A 20,605-nucleotide genomic window follows, 5' to 3' on the forward strand; every position below is an offset into this window, starting at 1 on the left:
GAGAGAGAGAGAGAGAGAAAGCCGGGGTAACGATGGAGAGATTTGGCTGAAGGTGGAAGTTGCTATGCTGTCTGATGTGGAAAGGGTGAGAGTGGCGGTGAGGGTGAGAGAGAGGTAGAGACAGGGTGGCGCGGTGGTGCGTCGCTGGTGGAAAGCGGGAAAGCCTCTCTGAAGCGACCACCCACAGTTCACTGCGGCCTCGCGAGCCGTGTGAGCCACAATAACGTTGGCTATCTCGTATCGTGCGGTTCAGTCGCTCCCTCGAACTACCCTGGATACATATTTGTAACTTCTTCCATCATGTAAACAAAGCGGGGGATACGCGTCTCTCACGGACGTGGATCTGAATAACGTCCGCAATGTAACACGTGGCGGAGGATCCAGAGATGGAGGTCCTTAATTGCACGCAAAGAAAAGAGAAAATAAAAAAGTGGCATTACACTTTCTCGCGAGAGTAATACGTGGTGCTGAGTGCTAAAATGGAGGTATTTCGTATCCCAGATGTGGTTTCTGCTGGCAAGATCAATGACGGTGGAAAGTCCAATTCCAATTTACTGTTTCTGTGAACATCATGATATTATGAGTTACCGAGTTTGAAAGATGTCTCAGCTCAAGGTTGAGAGACTTCGACCTTCTCTTGGAACACCGTAACATTTATTGGATCCCGAAAATGTTTCTATCCGAGATATTCAAGATTGATGATCCAACTTTGATTTTCATAAGAACTTCAATCTGCTAGACATCATGACGTTCATCTATCGCGTCTTGGGTTTTTTCCAAGTGGATTTTATTAACTGAATTGTTAAATTTAACAATTCTCTATTGGCAATCATAGCAGCTTTCAAATGAAAAATTCAAAGTTATCCAAGCTGAAAAAGATCACTTCATACCGTTCAGCTGAAGAGTTTCTCTCTGTTTAATCGAAACGAACAATTCGTCAATCATTTCTTTCACGGGACGGTTTTCATCGCTTCGTGTGCACTCGGCACTTATAATCGGTGATCAATTGTTACTACTCCCAATATTGTGTGATATCTAGCAGCTGTAGAACACTAGCCGTCGGGTATATAGCAGCTATAGAACACTTTGATAAAGAAAGGGAGAGAAAGAGAGTAATACGTCGTCTTTCCTCCTTTAAAACTATCGAATTTTAGTCATCCTTTCTGCTGGTAGCCGAGACAACGGATGAGGGCTACGAGATCCTGTTTATACTGTGACGAGGTAAAGTACACAGTTAGCGGACATTCGAGAAGATAAACCCTATATCTTCGACGATCCTGTCGACCACGTGTTTTGTGCGATCTTCGCGATAGTGTGCGAGTGTTACGAGGTGTAACAGTGTGCAAAATCTCGAGATAACAATGCTTTAAGTGTTTACGTGAAGGAGGTAGCTATTTCCTGTTAACACATATTGGCGATCTTACACGATTATTCACGTAGATCACTGAAATTTATCACTCTCGTTGGAAAGGTGCCCGAAAGTGTCCTTTCGGGGATACTAACAGTTATCTCTGTTCAATAATATTTTCAAATTAATTGAGGTTGATAGCTTAGGTTAACAGCATTAATATACATGTTGTAACAATGGCATTTGATAGAGGTATCTTGTAATTATGCGGACTATCGGTACGATTATACGCGGTACGTTATCTGCGCTTACCATCTCTGATAATTTCAGATGTGTCAACTACAGCATAGTAACGTTTCAGTTTTCATTTCAAAATGATAACGCGGGTAGTCATATAGACATAATTTCTCATACTATTAAGCATAATAATTAACACTTTCACTATCGAAATACTTCTAGAAAAGAAACGATCACGATTGGACAAAATTATTTTTCTTAATATTATTTATCTTTGAATTCATGTAAGAAAAATTACTTAATATTATTTATGTAAGGAACTATTATTTTTCTCGTCAAAATTATTTTTTTCTTATTATGCTATCTGTCGATGTATCTTATAATGTTATTTATTCCTCAAGTAGAATAATATAAATTAAGATAATAGAATAACAAGAGGAATCTTCGATATAAAATCAAAATGATGAGATAATTATTGGCCCCTCTGTTATCAATGTAATATTGTGATTTTAATTTAAGCTATTGTTATATGGATACAATGCTGTCATATAGATAATCTGCTAAATAAATTATGATGCTATAGACACTTGGTGGTGAAATGGTTAATGCGGTTTTGCAATCTTCTAACAATCAGAAAAAATACGACAAAATTAGCATATATGCGCGGTTGCAGAGTAAACGAAACTAGCTGTCAATTTACTGACTCGCGGCCGCGTGTTTGCACTAAGCCAAATCAAATACACTCGTTCAACATAACATAAGCTCATAATGAAATCAAGTATATATCGCACAATGTCTCGTTTTCTCACGAATCTTACATTAAAGACAAGGAACTTTACTTTCTTAACAAACAGCAGAATGTGATTAAATAATTTCGAATAATTGGGGAAACAGTTAATATAATGATTAAAGAAATGGTAATAAACGATTGAAAAGTGTCGAATGTCTAGCCAATGAAGATGCCATCACTGGAAATCTCTATTAATTAATGTGAAAAACATTGTGACATTAATTTCATGTGTCGAAGAAATTGTCAAAATTGAAATATTGCAAATTGACTTTCTTACGGCAAACAGGAGTTACTCGATCGAGGAACGAAGGCACCTAAGGAAGGTAAGACACTTTGATATATATATTGACTCTTCCATATAGCTGAAATATCCATGAGATACGAGCGTATTGGATGTTTGTTTATCTTCGAGATACGATACAAGTATGTTTGCTTACTTATTTGGCTTTAGCTAATACGCAGTGCTTATCTTTGCGATCGCATGATCCACCAAACGAATGCTTTATCCGATGATGATGGTAACGCCAATTAATTTGACAACATAAATATAAATGCGAATGCATTACTGAGTTAATATTTAGTATAATTGCACTAAGTTTTGCGAAACGTCATAGATAAATCTACATTTAATTATGAGACACACGAACAGTTTGTGCATATATTTTCGAGTCTCTGGAATCAATATCGTATAAAGAAGACTGAGTATTTGCATTTCTGACGAAAAAATATTAATAACAATTCACAAATTCGCAAATTCAGATATATAATATGTATTCGACTATTCGTATATTTTTTCCGTCGTAAGAAATGTATCTTAAATATTCAAAAAACGAATAGGAGTGATCGTTTAATGAATATTTAACAGAATTTTATATTCTTTTATATTTCTTGGCATCGAATTAATTTTAGATGCATTGTTAAATGCAATATCGCTTCATACAAATACTTCCTTCAAACTCACGTATTATGCCGCGACTCTGACATTCGGATGAATTTTCAAATTGCTATCGGCGATAATTGAAACTTTTTTACGGATACATCAAACGTACATATTACGTGTAATGCAGGAGAGAGCAAACGCATGTGCAATGAATTGAATTATTTCGTGAAATGTTGAAATTTTCTGCTAGATGCCAACTGGAAACAATCGCGTCGCGTTCATTCCATGCGTGCCGATCGATTTTCGATGTGGCTGACATAAATGTGAGAGCCGCCTCTACCTTGAAACTCATTATTGTTTATATGGCTATTTTCATTATATTTTAGCTGCCAGGAATAAACAGTTGCAGTTTACTTTATTCATTCACCGTGTAGTAAAACTCATCTCCTTGATCTAAAAATCTCATTTTTCATTTATAAGTTTTAATATCAAAGTAAAATTTAACGCAGAATTTTATCTTTAATTTTAATTTGATAGGAATTAAATGTTATTTTTAATTTTATACATCAAATTAATAATTACCAAATAAATTATGCGTAACTTTAGGTCATGCCCTACTAAATTACAGTCCAAATTATAATTAAAACATTTTTTGCTTTGTCCATTATGACTTTTAAAATTCGTAATTGTATATGTTGATTATTAATTTAGCGCGTAAAATTATATAATATAAAATTCTGTCGCACACACTTCTGTCTGAACTCCAGTTATAATTTGCCATATATTTGCTTCACAGTTAAAACTATCATTAAATTATGCAAATAATTTAGAAAAATTGAAAAAATAAATTAACGAAATTATTTTTTAAAACTATTATACATTTTAATATATACATACATACATACATGGGGAGTTCTCTGTTAAATCGGCCGTCCCCTCTCTGCCTATTTCAATTTTTAAGATAAAATTTTTTAAAAGGGCTTAAAATTTTCCTTGAAAATTCCTTGTCTACTTTTTGATGCCGTATGGCGTTTTTGAAAATTCAAAATGGCGGACCCAAAATGGAAATTGGAATGAAAAAAGACATTGGAAAAATTAATGATATCGTGAATAAACGTGCACGATGTGATGTAGAGGTCTGGGCTCCTATTCTTGAAAAGAAACGTATACTATTGTATTTCCCTAGTTTTACGTATACGTTTCTTTTCAAGAATAAAGGCCCTGATCCGTGTGCGTGCGTGTGACAGGGCTTTTCCCTTTGGGCTGCTTGATTTACGTGAGTCCCCTTACCTCTCACATTTGGAGTGGCTTGATTCGCGTGAGTCCCCTTGCCTCTCACGTGTGTGCGCGCGCGCGTTTGTGTGTCGAGTGTGCGCGAGCGCGAACGCGTGTGTCTGTGTGGATGGATGTACAATAGAATTTATTTTTTAATTTTTTATCCTTTACTTTCTTCCCCGTAACTACCATAGTGTTCCATTTATATCATTGGAATACCTTTTGATTAATACTTTATTTTCGCCCGCAAGTATAAATCCATGATTCTTAAGAATTTGCGGAATAGACTGCGCAGCTTCAAATCTCTTATCTTCTCATGATCAGTTTTCTTAAAATAAAAAACCCTTATGTTCTTGAAATGTTTTCTAGCCCAATTAAAAAGAATTTGAGGTATTAATATTGCGTCCTGTGGTTTAGCAACAAGACTTGCTCTAAATGCTTCTCTTTTAAACGTAGCACCGATGCCATAACCACTTTTACCATGCGCAGTGGCACTATAATGCCACTCTGCTTAAACATTAAAATCTTCTTCATGATGAACTAAGTTAGCAATTTGAAATTTATTTTTAAAGTGCTGTTTCGCCCTTCAGTCATGTATATTATTTTTTCAAGATTTTTGACATCTTTTTTTATTTCTGGAATTAATAATGTTTGTACAGTGTAAACGGCAGCGGTGTCGTGTTTCAAACTCTCTGATAAAAATATGTTACTTTTGTGTTTTAATTCGGAATTTTTTTTATAATAATATACAGGAAACACAGTGCAACTGATCATTGTTAAAGTGAAAGACTTGTGAGGCATCTTGACAAACATACGAGTAGTTTTCGGAAAAGTCAAACATTACAATTAGTTCTTTACTTGCACGAAGATTTCCTTTTCTTTCCGAAATAAAAAGCTTGTTGTTTGGCGATAAATGAATGAGGTTTCAGAATTTGTAACTTGTTGCATAGCTCGTTTATGAACTCATCAACTTTCAATTGTTGCATTAACAGAGTTGATCGGTTCCAATCCATAAAGAATATTGTACACAAGAAATGCATGAATCGTTCAATAGTTTAGCTAGCTTTGTAGAAAGCTCGATAGTACCTGGGCATTGATTACATTTATCAAGGTAGCAATCAGGATTCGGTTCCTTACACATAATTTCATTCAAACAATCTTTATAATTGGAAAGTGGTTTGTCTATATTTTCTGTTAATTTTCATATATTAATTGCATTGATCATCAATTTGACATTTTCGTGGATTGTGCAAACACAAACGGAGTGTGTTTGCACAATCCAGAAGCTCCAGCAAGTATGCAATTTCTAGGTTATTAAGTTTAGTAAATGTACTAAAGCCAACATCATAGATTTGGATTGGATTCTTTAAATAAAGCATGCTCTTTTAAATTGAACAATAAAAGACGTTTCTGCATCATTTTCCGTTCACTGTCAATTACCAAAGAAAAAACATTCTTTATTCCAGGCATTAGCCTGCTATTTATATGTCACTATTGTAAAACTCGATTATTTTATCAACAGTAATTTGCGGTAAACCTTTCTTAATTCTTGCAGTAGTTTCAGCTAACACGCCATAGTTAGATTTCAATTCTTTAGATTTTTCTGCCAAATATCGAGATGCACCAAATTCTTCTGCTATCTTTCTTGCACTCCAAGATGACGGAGCAAATAAGAATTCGCATCCAAAGGATCATTGCATTTCAAGCTGGAAAATTTTTGTTTAAGACCATCGAGCATTTCTTCCAGTTCAATTTCTCTAGGTGATCGATGGTTATCGCCACCATCGTGGGAAATCTTTGAATTATCAATATTCATTGCTAATGAGCTTCCGTCATATTCTATGTTTGTACCACAATCATTAGATTCATCTAAAGACGTATTAGCATTTTTTAATTCAGCCCGATTTTTTTTTCTACAAGTAGAACAAATTTTAGAACCGGGCGGTATATTAGAATATTTGTCTAAAAGGAATTTTGATATCATTCATTAATCTTTACCAACATGTCCTTTTTCACCTCGTTTCTTAAACGAATTTACACATCTATCTGTATGAGATGTAGCTGACATTTTTTATTTTAGATATAAGATAGGAAATAATTGAAATAATAAATAAATTATGAAATTCTAATGCAAGACAAAACCGAACAAGATTTTTATTAAATTTTTATAACACAATGAATCATCTAAATATGCAGAAATAGTATTTGAATCACAATTTTTCAAAACAATTAAATGTCACTTTATAAAGAACAATAATATATTGGTTACATTTATACCGAAAGATCTGTGAGGCTTGATATCGTGACTCAGGATGGTCGCAAGTGCTATTGGAATGCCAACTGTTTACATCGTACGCGACCTAAAATACCTTCACGATCCCAATCCTGTAATGCCTTTAGCGTGTCTATTATGTCTTTACCTTAGCTCGAAAATTAGTAGTATTTCTTATAAGGTAATATAAAGCTTCCACACTTATTAAATTATCATATTATTATCCTGTGGAAATTCTAAATTGTTTTTAACGCACAATAATACTCCTACACTGAAAAAAAATATAGTCAATTTTAACAAATATTTAGTTCAATACTGCCAACTAAATATTTATTAAATATAAAGATATATTTATTTGATACAAGAAACATTAATTTGATTTAACAATCATTCTTTTTACTGAACAAATATTTATTTACTGTAAGTAAATGTTTAGTTGGCCGTATTGAACTAAATATTTATTAAAATTGACTATATTTTTTTTCAGTGTACTGTAGATTTTTTTCGCAACGTACTTTCTCGGGAAGAGAATGATCAAATTATAATTTGAAATTTTGTACGCAAATGTCTTGATAACCAGTGGATATCGTGTTAAAGGATTGATTTCAACGTAATTCGATTTGACACGCGCGCGCACGCACGCACGCACTCACATGGATCAGATCACCTCTACATCACATCGTGCACGTTCATTCACGATATCATTAATTTTTCCAATGTCTTTTTTCATTCCAGTCGCCATTTTGGGTCCGCTATTTTGAATTTTCAAAAACGCCATATGACAGCGAAAAATAGACATTTTAAGGAAAATTTTAAACTCTTTTAAAGAATTTTATCTCAAAAATTGAAATAGGCAGGGGGGTGGTCGATTTAACAGAGAACGCCCCATATATATACATATATATATATATATAAGTATATATGTATATAAAACTGTAAAATTTTAATTTATTGGAAAATATAATTTTACGAAGCACAACGTGTGGCTAAATTACGTATGCTTCAAGGAAATCAATTCGCCTTTGAAATTTTCATAAGGTTACAGTGTCGCGCGGTTGTCAAAGGTGTCGCATATTGCGACACCTTTCCACGATCTGATTAACGTACGTATACGTACGATACACGCTCGAATGTTCGTATGGTAGATAGGTAGATACTGTATTGGTAAATAGCAAACTAAATGTAATAATAGAAGCGAGAATTCTACGTAAGCGCAGAATAGAACTACTCTAACGTTATGAAGCTTCTCGTCTAGATCAAGACACGCGACGAGATTACGATAGTCAGTGTCGTTACGAGTGTCAGTGACCCTATATCGTGGATAGAGTTGCAAATATGACTCGAATATTTATGATACATTGTATATTAAAGAATGTACTATATTATATAATTAGACATATTCTCTCTTTACATAATATAATTATCGTATATATTAATTTTATTAGATAATATATATTAATTATATGATGTGCTAATATAAATATCAATAGATATGAATTTAATTACTTTAACAATACTGTATTAAATGTAATAAAATATTCAAATTCTAGTAAACTTAATATAAAAGCTTAATATAAAAGATGAAATTACACGATATTTCCGAGCATTTTGTTGCATATTTCTATTTAATCTCAATCTTTCTTCTTATATGCAATATTATTTACATCAACATATTTGTATTATGCTGTTAGAAAAATATAATTTTACACATGTTTGACGATGACTTCTGACAGAAATATCACGAAGCCATTTAACATGGTTTCGACTTTTTAACGAGTTTTTGCTTTAAAATTCACGTAAACTTTCCAAGTTCTCATCGTGCATTATTCATTTCTGCAATTTCTTATTACGAGACTTCGGCCACGTTCTACACGAAGATTTGGTTGTAAATTTCCATACTCGCGAATCTTATTATAGTCATTTGAATAAAGTTGCGTACCACACGCGATTGACCGTTTTTTATTCGTGAACTCTATAAGATTCGCCTTCCTTCGATTTCGAAGATCCTTAGAATTTCCGTTCGATTTACTGCAAAATATCACGTAAACTTTGCAGCTATTTTTGCCCGATGTAAGATAGATAATTTTACATTCAAAAATGATGAAAAATCGATAAAAGATATAATTTCTAGAATATAGAATTATAGAGAATAAATCATTACACAAAATATGTATTATATGAAATATATATACATATACGAATACAAAATATATATAATATAAAAAGTATACAAATTAATAATAATAATATAGCTTTATATGTACATATACTATATGTGTACTTAGTTTTTTAAACATTGTATTTATATGAAACATTTTTATTCCTTTGAACGCCATACATCATTTTGAATCAGTTCACATCGCGCTAAAATCAACGATACAATTCGCATCAAAGATGATGCGAAACGCAGATGGTCCTCGCGATGCTTAATATGAGAATCCGAGATATTACGTGGCATTGCATCGCAGAAACGAAAATTGCAATTCGTGGATGATGTTTCGTATTTCGCTCTCGTATTTTGTATTATTCATATTTCGCATTCGCATTACGGGAATAATTAACGTAAAAATGAGAATGCTTGCGATTGTGACGTACCTACCTCTATAATCAGTGAAACATCTATACGTTTAATCTGACGTGGAAAGTTGATCCGTTTTCAGGAAATCCTAGGAGTCTGATACATAATCTATGCATAACAAAATGAGGTTATAGAATGGGATATAATAGAACCGCGTCTTTATATTTGCACTCGCGGTGGAATATTTTAATTTATCCTTCGTTTCGAGGTCAACTTCACGCCGCACGCCGCGCAGTTCAAGTTGCTCGATATCCGCTGTGAAGTCGACACCGCATCACCGCAGTTAGCATTGAAGATGGCGGGGGAACGCGCGCGTCTCCTTTCGACGCGAGAATCCGGAATATTCCGTGGCATCGTGCCGCGGAAATGTAAATCACGGATCGCGAACGATGTCTTGTATTCCGTACTCGTGTTTCGCGTTCCTATTTCGCGACGTGGTACAATCGCAATGGAAATGGCAGTGACGCCGATGGCGACGACGGTGTTCTCTGTAGTTACGCCAGCGGAACATCGTTTGATTCAACGTGAGGAGGAATACGTATGAGTATATATTGCAAGATCAAGTTATACGTAACGTACGTAACTAGAGTACATAGAATCATATCTACATACGCATTCGCACGTGCGATAGAGCGTTCTTGCGTTCCTTTTCTTCTTAGGTCAATTTCGCGTGTTGTCGTTTAGATTGTTCGATACTCGCTCTTTCCCATTCCCTTACAGAAATTATTAATACTAGAAGGAGTGTTTTAATCATTTATTTTCAGTATTAAAAGCACCGTTGTTCAAATACTGTAATAAATCAAATAATGTAATTACTAGTATTAAATTGAATTTCTGTAAGGGTTGAAATCGATAGCGACGCAATAAGCCAGGGCCTATGATGGACAACAAGTCGGAATGGATTCCCATCGGAATTATTTCGTTTTCCCTAGAAAACACAATAGAAATCTAGGTAATGAATAATTCCGATTGGAATCCATTCTGAATAATTCCATGGTCCATGTAGAGGATGTGATTTACTTGCACGCTTTCTCGGTTTGCGACGAAAAATCGTCGTGTTAACAGAAATCGCGATTTACAAATGACGCCTCGTATTTTGCCAGACCTGCGCGCATGTCTTACTCATGTTTCGTTCTCGTATTTCGTGGCAAGTACGGACATGACGGCGACGGCAATACTTTATGTTCGCACTAGTGGAACATCTACGCGCTTAAGCCGACGAGAAGTGAAACGGAGTGAAGTAAGCCGGCTTTACGAGTCGACGTACGTTCATTTTCCTTTCGTGTTTCGTATTGCGGAATCTTCACTCTACCTTCAAAGCTACCAGATCTTATTAATTCTTAGTGATTGTTCGCCTTTCAAATTATTCTCTCCGTACTTTTCTGAAGATATAAAAAAAACGCGCGGTTGATTTTGCAATGTATAATGCATACATAAAATAATATCTACGTATTTTGTATTATCTTTTTTACAATAAAGAAGTATAATAAAGAAATATAGAAATGTATGTTTGCCTTACGTATTAATATTATTTATTTTTTTAAATATTTAATAATATTAAAAATGATATATTTAATATTTAAGTTTTATATTAAATAAATAAATACTTTTTGCGATCGAGTTACAATTTTTAATAAACATTTTACATATTTCTTATTAAAAATATATTAAAAGTTTTTAGCAAAATTTATTTATTAACACTATTTCTATTTGTAAATACCGAAAAATATATTTATCAAAATATATTACAATTAACAACTTAATTTAAAATTATAACTAGTATCTAAATATATGAAGATAAAATTAAAAAATGAAATATTGTATATATATAATATAAATATAATTTAAATGCAAGAATATATAAAATATTATCTAATATACAATATAATATATACATATATACTAAAATAAAAAAGCGATGATAATAAAAGATATAATTAGATAAATATAATTCGTACAATTTTAGAAATGTATGATATTAATATTAATCGGCAAGATATGATTGTAAAAAAAGTGTAGCGTAAATTGTATTCAAATTCAATCGTGATTTAGGTAATTACTCTACGGTAACGATTACATTACACGTTTCGTGTTCCGGAAAATTATTAGTCAGGCTAATAACAAGCCAAGCGATTTTTCTCACGTGAGAAAGATTATTCGTAAATCAACTTTTCCACCATCGCGAAATTTTCATCATCACGCGATGAAGCGAGTGTCCGCATACAACTTCGCGAAACTTTTTTTCTCTTTTTTTTCATCGAGATTGTCGTTGACTGTCGCTGAATTTTTCAGGACAGTTCTGGAATTTCAGCGGCGACATTTCGCGCATTTCACGAATATGATTAGTCCAACCATACGTCGCAAATGAAAATTTTATATATCGTACATCTTTCATACAGGTTATTCCATATTCAATTTTAGAACCTAGAAGTCCGTAATTTTATTTTTAAGCAATGTAAAAGTTTAAAGTAAAGTTTTTTAAAAACATATTAGCATTCTTCTCTCTATTTTTGTAAACAAGTAAAAATCAATCTAGCAATAATCTAGAAAAGTAGGTAAGGATAGGAAAACTGCAAACACAAGAAAAAAGAGTTAAATACAGAGAGATTTTATTCAAAGGAGATACTCCATTTATTTGGCTTAAAACTAATAATTAACGTTCATATATTATCAATAGATACATTATTATGGTTTGTTCAGAACTTTTATCGATAAATACGCGCTTTTATGTTTGACATTCTGTGGTATATGTAATATGAATTATATGCTAAATAAATACATCGCAAAAGCGTGCTTTGAATACGGGTTTATAGTTTTAAATAAAAAACAATCCTTTTTTGCCATTTGGACTTACCCGTTGCCACGCGGAGTAATGCCCAATCTGGTTTTGAATTTTTAAGTTGTAATTTTACTGATAACATATAATGAATATAATAAACAATAATTAAGTATAATTTATGATATATTTATAATTATATGTAAAAATATGTTTTATTTAATCAAATAATATGTATAATTATTTAATCAAATAAAATATATTATTATATAAATGTTTTATATGAAAAAAGGAGAATGAAGAATTGCGCGCGAACGTATATACTATTGCAGTATAGAATAATAATAACCGTAATTTACACTTCTCACATCCAATGATATATGCTTACAATTTGTGTCTCACTATAGGTAACGCATGGCCATAGAACGTACAAGCCGTTTAAGATAATTACCATTACATATTTCCGATATTTTAGATGTAGAAAATAGGAAATTGCGAGAATATTCTGTGAATTATATATATATATATATAAAAGATTTCCATAATTGATAAATAATCGTTGGCTTTATTTATCTTTTCCCTTAGATATATTAGATTTGCAATTCCCTTTTTCTCTCCTCTACATCAAAAACATCGAAGATATGTAATGATAATTACCTTAAACGGCTTGTGCGTTCCATGGTCATGTGTTATAGTATGGCAATAAGCGTATATTGGACTATCACTGGATGCGAGAAGTAAGTGGTTATCACTACTCTAATGTACTTCAATAGTATCGTTCGCATTTATCCCTGTTTGCGCAATTCCTTCCATTCTCCCTCATTCGTATAAAATACTTGACAAGAATATATATTATTTGATTAAATATATAATTATTATATCATTAAATAATTTGGTTTATTATTCATTATTATTTATTATAAGAAAAGGGTGCCTTCTCCAATGACCTTGACCTTGACTGAAAAAATTTGTTTATTAATTCTTTAATTGTAATGATTTTTCAAAAATTGAATTTCAAAAATTAAAATTAAAAATACATTTTAAATTAGAATATTGATTGATAAATGTTTAATCTGTTAAAAATGAACAACTCATCTTTAACATACCTATAATTATAGATAAGTCGACAATTTATTTGAAAAATTCATGGATGAAAACTCGCCACAGATCTAGGACACTCTGTATCGGATAGATCTATAAATATCGAAAGAAATATTTCATGTTACGGTCGCAAATAAATATTGCGTCCGATTTTAATCTGGCCTGTACCGAAATAGATAGAACAGCCGGTGGAATCGGAATTCCTTAGAGAGGTAAATTTCTTAATGCGGCGTTGCAAGAAACGTCAATAATATATAATCCATCATCCTACATATTTCAATCCGATTCGGCGCGATAAAGGATTTTCTCACGTTTGGTCGTAAGAATTGTTCGTTTTAGATGCTTTCTTCTACCCTCTGCATATAAAATGACATAGATGAGTATAACTGTAGAAGTATAAGTAATGGAGAGTGCAACTAAAACGAATGACCTTATTTATAGAACTATATTTTTGAAACGAATAGATCTTCTATCTATTTCGAAGACATGTTGACGTTAGTAAGAAGAACATATCTACAATAATTATTATCATCGTATTATATGAATAGAATGATACATTTTCGATAACATATTTCTATTTATCGTATTCATTTATTAAACATTATGTTTTCTATCGCTATCTACGTATCTTTAAAATATTTATTTATTAAATACAAAGCGTTTATTTATTTATTTATATATCGTTCATAGTAATTAAATTTCCACGGGACGACGTAGTAACGATTAAATTCTAAATTGTGAGAACTTCAAATAGCGTTTAGGCGTTTTACGACTAGTATGTTCGGCCGCGTGTTAATTTATGTTTGTTGTTTCTATTATGACCGACATACATATATAGCTTTAGCATTAGATCGTATTGTCACGACTTATTATCTGCGTGCACCTCGCGCGAATCCTCGTGTAAATCCAATTTCGATAGAACATACAAGCATATTCCTGTGGTAAATCAACGGCCTTTTAATGCGGATTATGTGCTCGTACATTGCCGGAATACATTTAAATACATGGACTGTGGATAATTCAAATTATTTGGAATATTTACGACGATTTATTCAGTGGCAAATACGTTAGTATATTTACATTAGTTAAATTCTAAATACAATTCAAATATTGCAAATTTAAATTTTAATTAGATCGCGAAATGTTAAAATTCAAACTTCATCACTTTTAACTTAACTGAACTTGTAAATTTGTAAAATTAGTTTAATATATTGGTGAAATTCTTATTGTTATCTTTTACTTTCTTGGATAAATAAATATAAATTAATAAAATTTGAATTAAAATTCCCAATTAATAATTAAATTGTAATTAATAAAATTATATCATTCAAATGTCTATAAATGTTTGGTAAATATTTAGTATGATGGACCATCCTCCGATCATCTTGACCTTAACATATGTTATCAAGGTCATGATCCCGAGTAACCTTCAGAAGGTTTTAACCTGCGGTCGTCCTTCGTTAAAAAGTTATTAACAAAGAAAGTTTGAAAAAATAAGCATTATTTCTGCGACTCTCCTCTACCCTTTCCCCCTGCAAAGGGGCGCACGACTCTATCACCTTCAACTCTCACCCCCCCCCTCTCTCCTGTAAAGGAGCGTATGACTTTCACCTTCGACTCTCACCATTTCTTCTCCCCTGCAAAGTTATCTGCGCCCTTATAATTTAATATACATTTTTATATACAGTGGATTTTGCTTCGCGCAATAAGCAGGAATTATCTCGAAGCAAAGGGAAAAGTGGAACGGAGAAATCAGTATATGTGTATCAATAGATGACATGAAGTGTTCATATGGCTTACTGAAATCCATCGTGCGCCCCTTTGTAGAGGGGAGAGGGGTGAGAGGGGTGAGAGTTAGAGGTGAGAGTCAGAGATGAGAGTCGCGCGTCCCTTTGCAGAGAGAAGGGGGGGAAAGTCAGAGGTGAGAGTCGTACGCCCCGTTGCAGGGGAGAAGGGGGTGAGAGTCGCTTCGTATTGAAAGTCAGAATCTATGTAAAATAGTATTTAGTATTGCATATATGACAGAAATAATGCAGAAATAATGCTTATTTTTTCAAACTTTCTTTGTTAATAACTTTTTAACGAAAAATGGCCGCGGGCTAAAACCTTTGAAGGTCATGCATGACCTTGACAACATATGTTAAGGTCAAGGTCATCGGAGGGTGGTCTGTTATACTAAATATTTACCAAATGTTTATTTTAATAATGACATCGTTTATTTATTATATTAAAAAAATCGACTTTAATAAAGTTGTATTATTGTGATATATCAAAAAGAATAAGCTTGAAATTTTAATAACAGTATTATGAGGATATAAATATCACGTTTTTATAAATATTGATTATCTTTTAATTAGTCTTAAAAAACTGTATTATTACCCGAATAAACGAGAATGCGGCGACGTGAAACGTAGTTCTTTCAACAATAAAACTATTGGAATTTCCAGATACCAAACGTTTACCAATTTTTAATTAACCGACTTTGATGAAGAGTTATATTACTGCAAAGTGTAAGCGAATAACATGTTTTTATCAACAATGATATCACTGAAATGTCATACTATGAGTAATAGACAAATTGTAATTAACTTTAATTATCTTTAATAATGTATTGTTGTTGTATGGAATAAATATAGAATTGCGTTCTTTAACAATAGAAATAGTTAATTAATTTTTAATTAACTAACTTTATTAAAGTTATATTAACACGCTAAATAGAACAAGCAAAAATGAGTTTCTCCTAACAATCAATTATTAAAATTGAAAATCACTAAAATACCTAACTAATTGTAAGTTATTTTTTGTCGATTTGAAATATTCATCAAATTTGAATAAAATTACTTTCAAATATTATAGATAATCTTTGAGATTATTTTTAAAATTCATACATAAAAAATAAAAAAATTCACTATTATATCTTGTACAAAATCAGTGTTGTGCAATATTATTAATCTACGTACATTTTAATTTAGAACTACTAATTTAAATCATATTTCACATTGCGATGTTTTGCGAATATAAATATAAGTAATAAATAATTTTCTTACACAAATCAAGACACACACCTGTAGATACACAAGATTTGTAAATATGTAAGACTCTTGCATACATTTAAAATTGTTGCATTATTTATTTCGTTTTTTACGTATATTTGTGCATATTTTGTTCACAGGTTATCGTTGCATGAAGACTCAAATCTATGAAAAATATGCTGCATGAAAATTCCATTTGAACGTCGGAATTCGGAAAAAATTATAACTACAATTATATAAAATAATAATAGCAGCAAAATATAAGAAAAGAAATCTACAATTATGATTATGATCGCAAGAACTTATAGAAGCGGACAATCATTAGCTCAAGAAAACTCAAGTATACGAAACGTCTAGAAGCTCAAGTACCAATTTATCCAAGCAGTTCAACGAAGCTTATTTTCCGAAATGTATTCTCGCCTAATTTTCTTTTGGACCTTATTGACAAGTGAGTCACGAAACACTCTAAATAAATCATCTTGATATTGTAAATTAAGAATTTCGAGATCTTCAACTTCGCCTAGGCGAAACCATAACTTGACTTTTGTAAATGGATCGATTGCACGTCAGCCATATCAAGGAAGAAGCAAAAGAAGACGAGAGAAAAGTCGTCGAAAGACGGTCGCCAGTTGAAACGTGAGAAAAACTTCAGTTCCTCAAGATGGGTTTTAACGAGACGGATCTGAACAACTCCGCGAATCTACCGAGCACTTTTCTTCTCGACACCGGTCAGCGAAACATCAGCAAAAACCATCACGATATCGAGTATGTCCTCTTGTTATCTTTAAAAGCTTTCATTATGATATTCATCATCCTTTGTGCTCTCCTCGGCAATTTATTGGTCATCGTCTCTGTCATGAGACACCGCAAGCTCCGGGTAATCACCAATTACTTCGTAGTTTCGCTGGCCTTGGCGGATATGTTAGTGGCGTTGTTCGCCATGACGTTCAACGCTTCCGTGGAACTTTTTGGACGTTGGTTATTCGGGTATTTCATGTGCGATGTGTGGAATTCATTGGACGTCTTCTTCAGCACCGTCAGCATCCTTCACCTTTGCTGCATCAGCGTCGATAGATATTATGCGATCGTCCAACCACTGGACTATCCGTTAATCATGACAAACGTGAGATTGAGCAGGATGGTATACCACGAACGAGCATCTCGAATACAGAAGGAATTATCCGGATGTGTGTGTGTTCCAAGTCAACAAGTTCTATGCTGTCGTTAGTTCCAGTGTGAGCTTCTGGGTACCAGGGATAATCATGATCGCGATGTACTACAAGATTTATCGCGAGGCCGATCGTCAGGAGCGCATGTTGTACCGGTGAGTCGTTTTTTTAATGTCTTGTAATTATTATGAATGAAATTTTAAATCCTGATTAATTAAAATCTTCAGAAAATTAATATCTTCAGTCAATGCACTCTTATTTTTATATGAACTTCTAATTAATATTAATACGTGGAGTGTGAGAGACGAAAGATTATACTCTTATTGTATTTTAACACAATTCATCATTAATAAAATTTTTTTTATCGCCATAAGTATAATATAATATAAAAACTAGAAATTGATATAAAAATGACAAATAAAATTTATTATCGTGTATTATATAAACGTAGAAAAAAAGAACATAAATCAATGTTTTATCTCATAGAAAAATCATCTAAATTTGTCTAATCCTAAATATCTTGTTATACGCGGAATATGAACTTATATTTTCTGCTACGTTACGTAAATAATATAATTTGACGAACGAGGTGTACATTTGAAATATCGCTCGTTTGTCATATTAGCTGCTTTCTCAAAGGCTGCTTTATCCGTTGCCAAATAATTTAATATAAAGATATATCATAGTGAGGTTGTTAGCGTGTTGTTAAAATGGTTGAGCGATACATGGCTCTTAAATCTCCAAGAAATTTTTATATTTGGAAGAGGAAAAAGGAAAGAAAGGAGAGAGAATACTTGCCATTAGTTTCTTCCAAAAGAATTCCGGTTCTATCCAAAAGATGTTCCCGAAAGCTTCGTGCTGTTCTTGAATGTCCAATTAGGATAAAAGGCGCGAAAGAAGGTAGAGACAAGTGGACTAACAACAAATGTACTTTTCAAGAGGGAGAGAGAAAAGAAAAAAAAGTATTCCGAAATAATGCTTCACCATTTGTTCCCGTATTGTGCGTCATTACAAGCTTTAAATCCCTCTTTTTCTTCAACAAAATTTTAATATATTATGATAATAATAATATAATATTATATTAGTAATAACGTTTCCACGTAACACACGATCGACTGTTGTTTCATTGTTCTAAAATTGTGTAATTTCACATTTCGTAAATTTCAATTTTATTTGGAAAATATGATCTACGTTTTATCGAAGTAAAATTGAATCACAAACGTAAGAGACTGATTGCTAATAAAAATAACACTTTCCAACAGTTATTTTTGTCGTGAGCGATGCTATCTTCGCTTTAGTTTTCCACGTTCGATCGATGTGGCTCTCGGCTCGCATTTTGCGCGACCTTGCTGCAAAGTTTTCTGTATTTTCATAAATTACATATCCGTGGTACGTCGCGTGTCCGCTCTTTATATAATAACGCGGACCACGTCGCGCTTCGTGAACACACGTCACTCCGTCGCACTTTGAATACGCTACCGAGACACCCTGTCCGTTTATAAACGCCAACGGGAAATGCAAACGCACAATAAAATGGAAATTTTGCGTTGCCCTCGAATTTGCTATATTAGCTGCCAAAGGAATCACCGAAACGTCGAAGTATAGAATTGTGATTTAATAATCGAAATATAGTGTAGCAAACTTTTAATTTTAATTCTATTTTAATTTAATAAGTTCATAAAAATTCGAAAGATTCGATGATTAAGCATTGATTGATTTTTAATGTAAAAGTTGCGTAAATACCTGGAATTTAAGTAACGTCTATTTAGCAATAAGTATCAAAGTGAAATGTATCTGAATATTCAATTCATTTGTGTTCTTTAAATATCAAACTTTTGAAGTAACATTTATCCAATTTGGTATTTTAATAATTATTAATGCTTTGATATTTTTATGAATGATAAAATAAATCTGTTGCTCTAATGAACAGTTTCCAATTCTATTAAAGATTTTTTGAATAAGAGCTTTATATGGTTGATTAAAAAGTCAGTTAGAGATGACTTAAATTTAAAAATAAAATTTAGACTTTCGTAATCTGGATTTAAATTGTACCACAAAACTTTTAGTTGTGTGATAGTGATGTAAATAAATGCAAAGTGCTAGACATTTCGTTCCATTTTGTGACAATAGAAAAATGTGAACGGAATAAAATGGAAATTTCATGTCGCTTTCGAATCTACTGTGTTCGCAAATGTTAAAGGAGTCGCTGAGACTGCGACGTGGTTCGCAAAATGTCAATTTTAAAATGAAAATTATATATGGTTTTTACATTATTCATTTGATGATGTAAGCGCAAATAAAAAAAAATTTCAACAAAGATATAATTACATTTTAAATTTAATTTCAAATCTAATTTTATTATTAAAGGTGTCATTTATACACGTAATGTAATGATCAAAATGTCAACAGATTATCGTGACAATATCATTACAATATTATATTGTATTTAGCACGAAATCAAAGTCATGTTGGTCAGCACATTAAATTTACGCTAAGCGACTCTGACATTTTCAATACCATCGCGAGCTGTAATCTTCGAAGCGGGATTGTCTTGTCTACTGACGATTTCAATCTGGACCAGTTCTGGATGCGGTGCCAAAACTGATATCGCTCAGCGTCGCGTTGAGAGACGAGTATCAGTTTTGTGTCTCGCTTTTGCGGGAACGCGCCGTAAATTTCGCAAAATCGATTGTGACTGGCGAGCTGGAAAGCCACATTTGGTTTACGAACGTGTGCAACATGTTTGCAGTATATTGTAACGGTTTTGGAAACAATGTAGATACATACAACGTGATATTTACAAAATGTCATAAATATAGACCAAATAAAACATTTTATTTGAATGTTCGCAAATTTTCTGCAGTTTGTTTTGTTTTGAAATTATTCAGTTTGAATATATCTAAAATTTAAATTTGTGGCGAAGAAGTACCGAAAAATTTGTAATCTCGAATGATAAAATTTACATAAAAAATCTTCAGTTTGAAATGAGCAGAAATTATTTCGTAAAATGCAAAAGAATTTTTTTATTTTGCTATCCTGCTATTTTAAACTTTAATAACAAAATGGAATTTTATTTATAAACAATTTAAATAAATAAAACAAAATGAATATAAAGTAAAGTTAAAAACTACATATTTTAAATTTTTA

General features: G+C 32.4%; 1 protein-coding gene across 1 annotated transcript in view; it reads left to right on the forward strand.

The window, feature by feature from the left end:
* Positions 1–16,640: 16,640 nt before the first annotated feature.
* LOC108723102 (octopamine receptor beta-1R) overlaps positions 16,641–20,605 on the forward strand; it is a 58,318-nt gene continuing 54,353 nt past the window's right edge. Inside the window, 2 exon segments of the mRNA XM_018448595.1 lie at positions 16,641–17,422; positions 17,424–17,613. Coding sequence (XP_018304097.1) covers positions 16,951–17,422; positions 17,424–17,613 — 662 coding nt within the window. The 5' untranslated portion in view covers positions 16,641–16,950.

This window comes from Mycetomoellerius zeteki, unplaced genomic scaffold (genome assembly GCF_001594055.1).
Source record: "Mycetomoellerius zeteki isolate Tzet28-1 unplaced genomic scaffold, Tzet1.0 scaffold223, whole genome shotgun sequence".
Classification (NCBI taxonomy): domain Eukaryota; kingdom Metazoa; phylum Arthropoda; class Insecta; order Hymenoptera; family Formicidae; genus Mycetomoellerius; species Mycetomoellerius zeteki.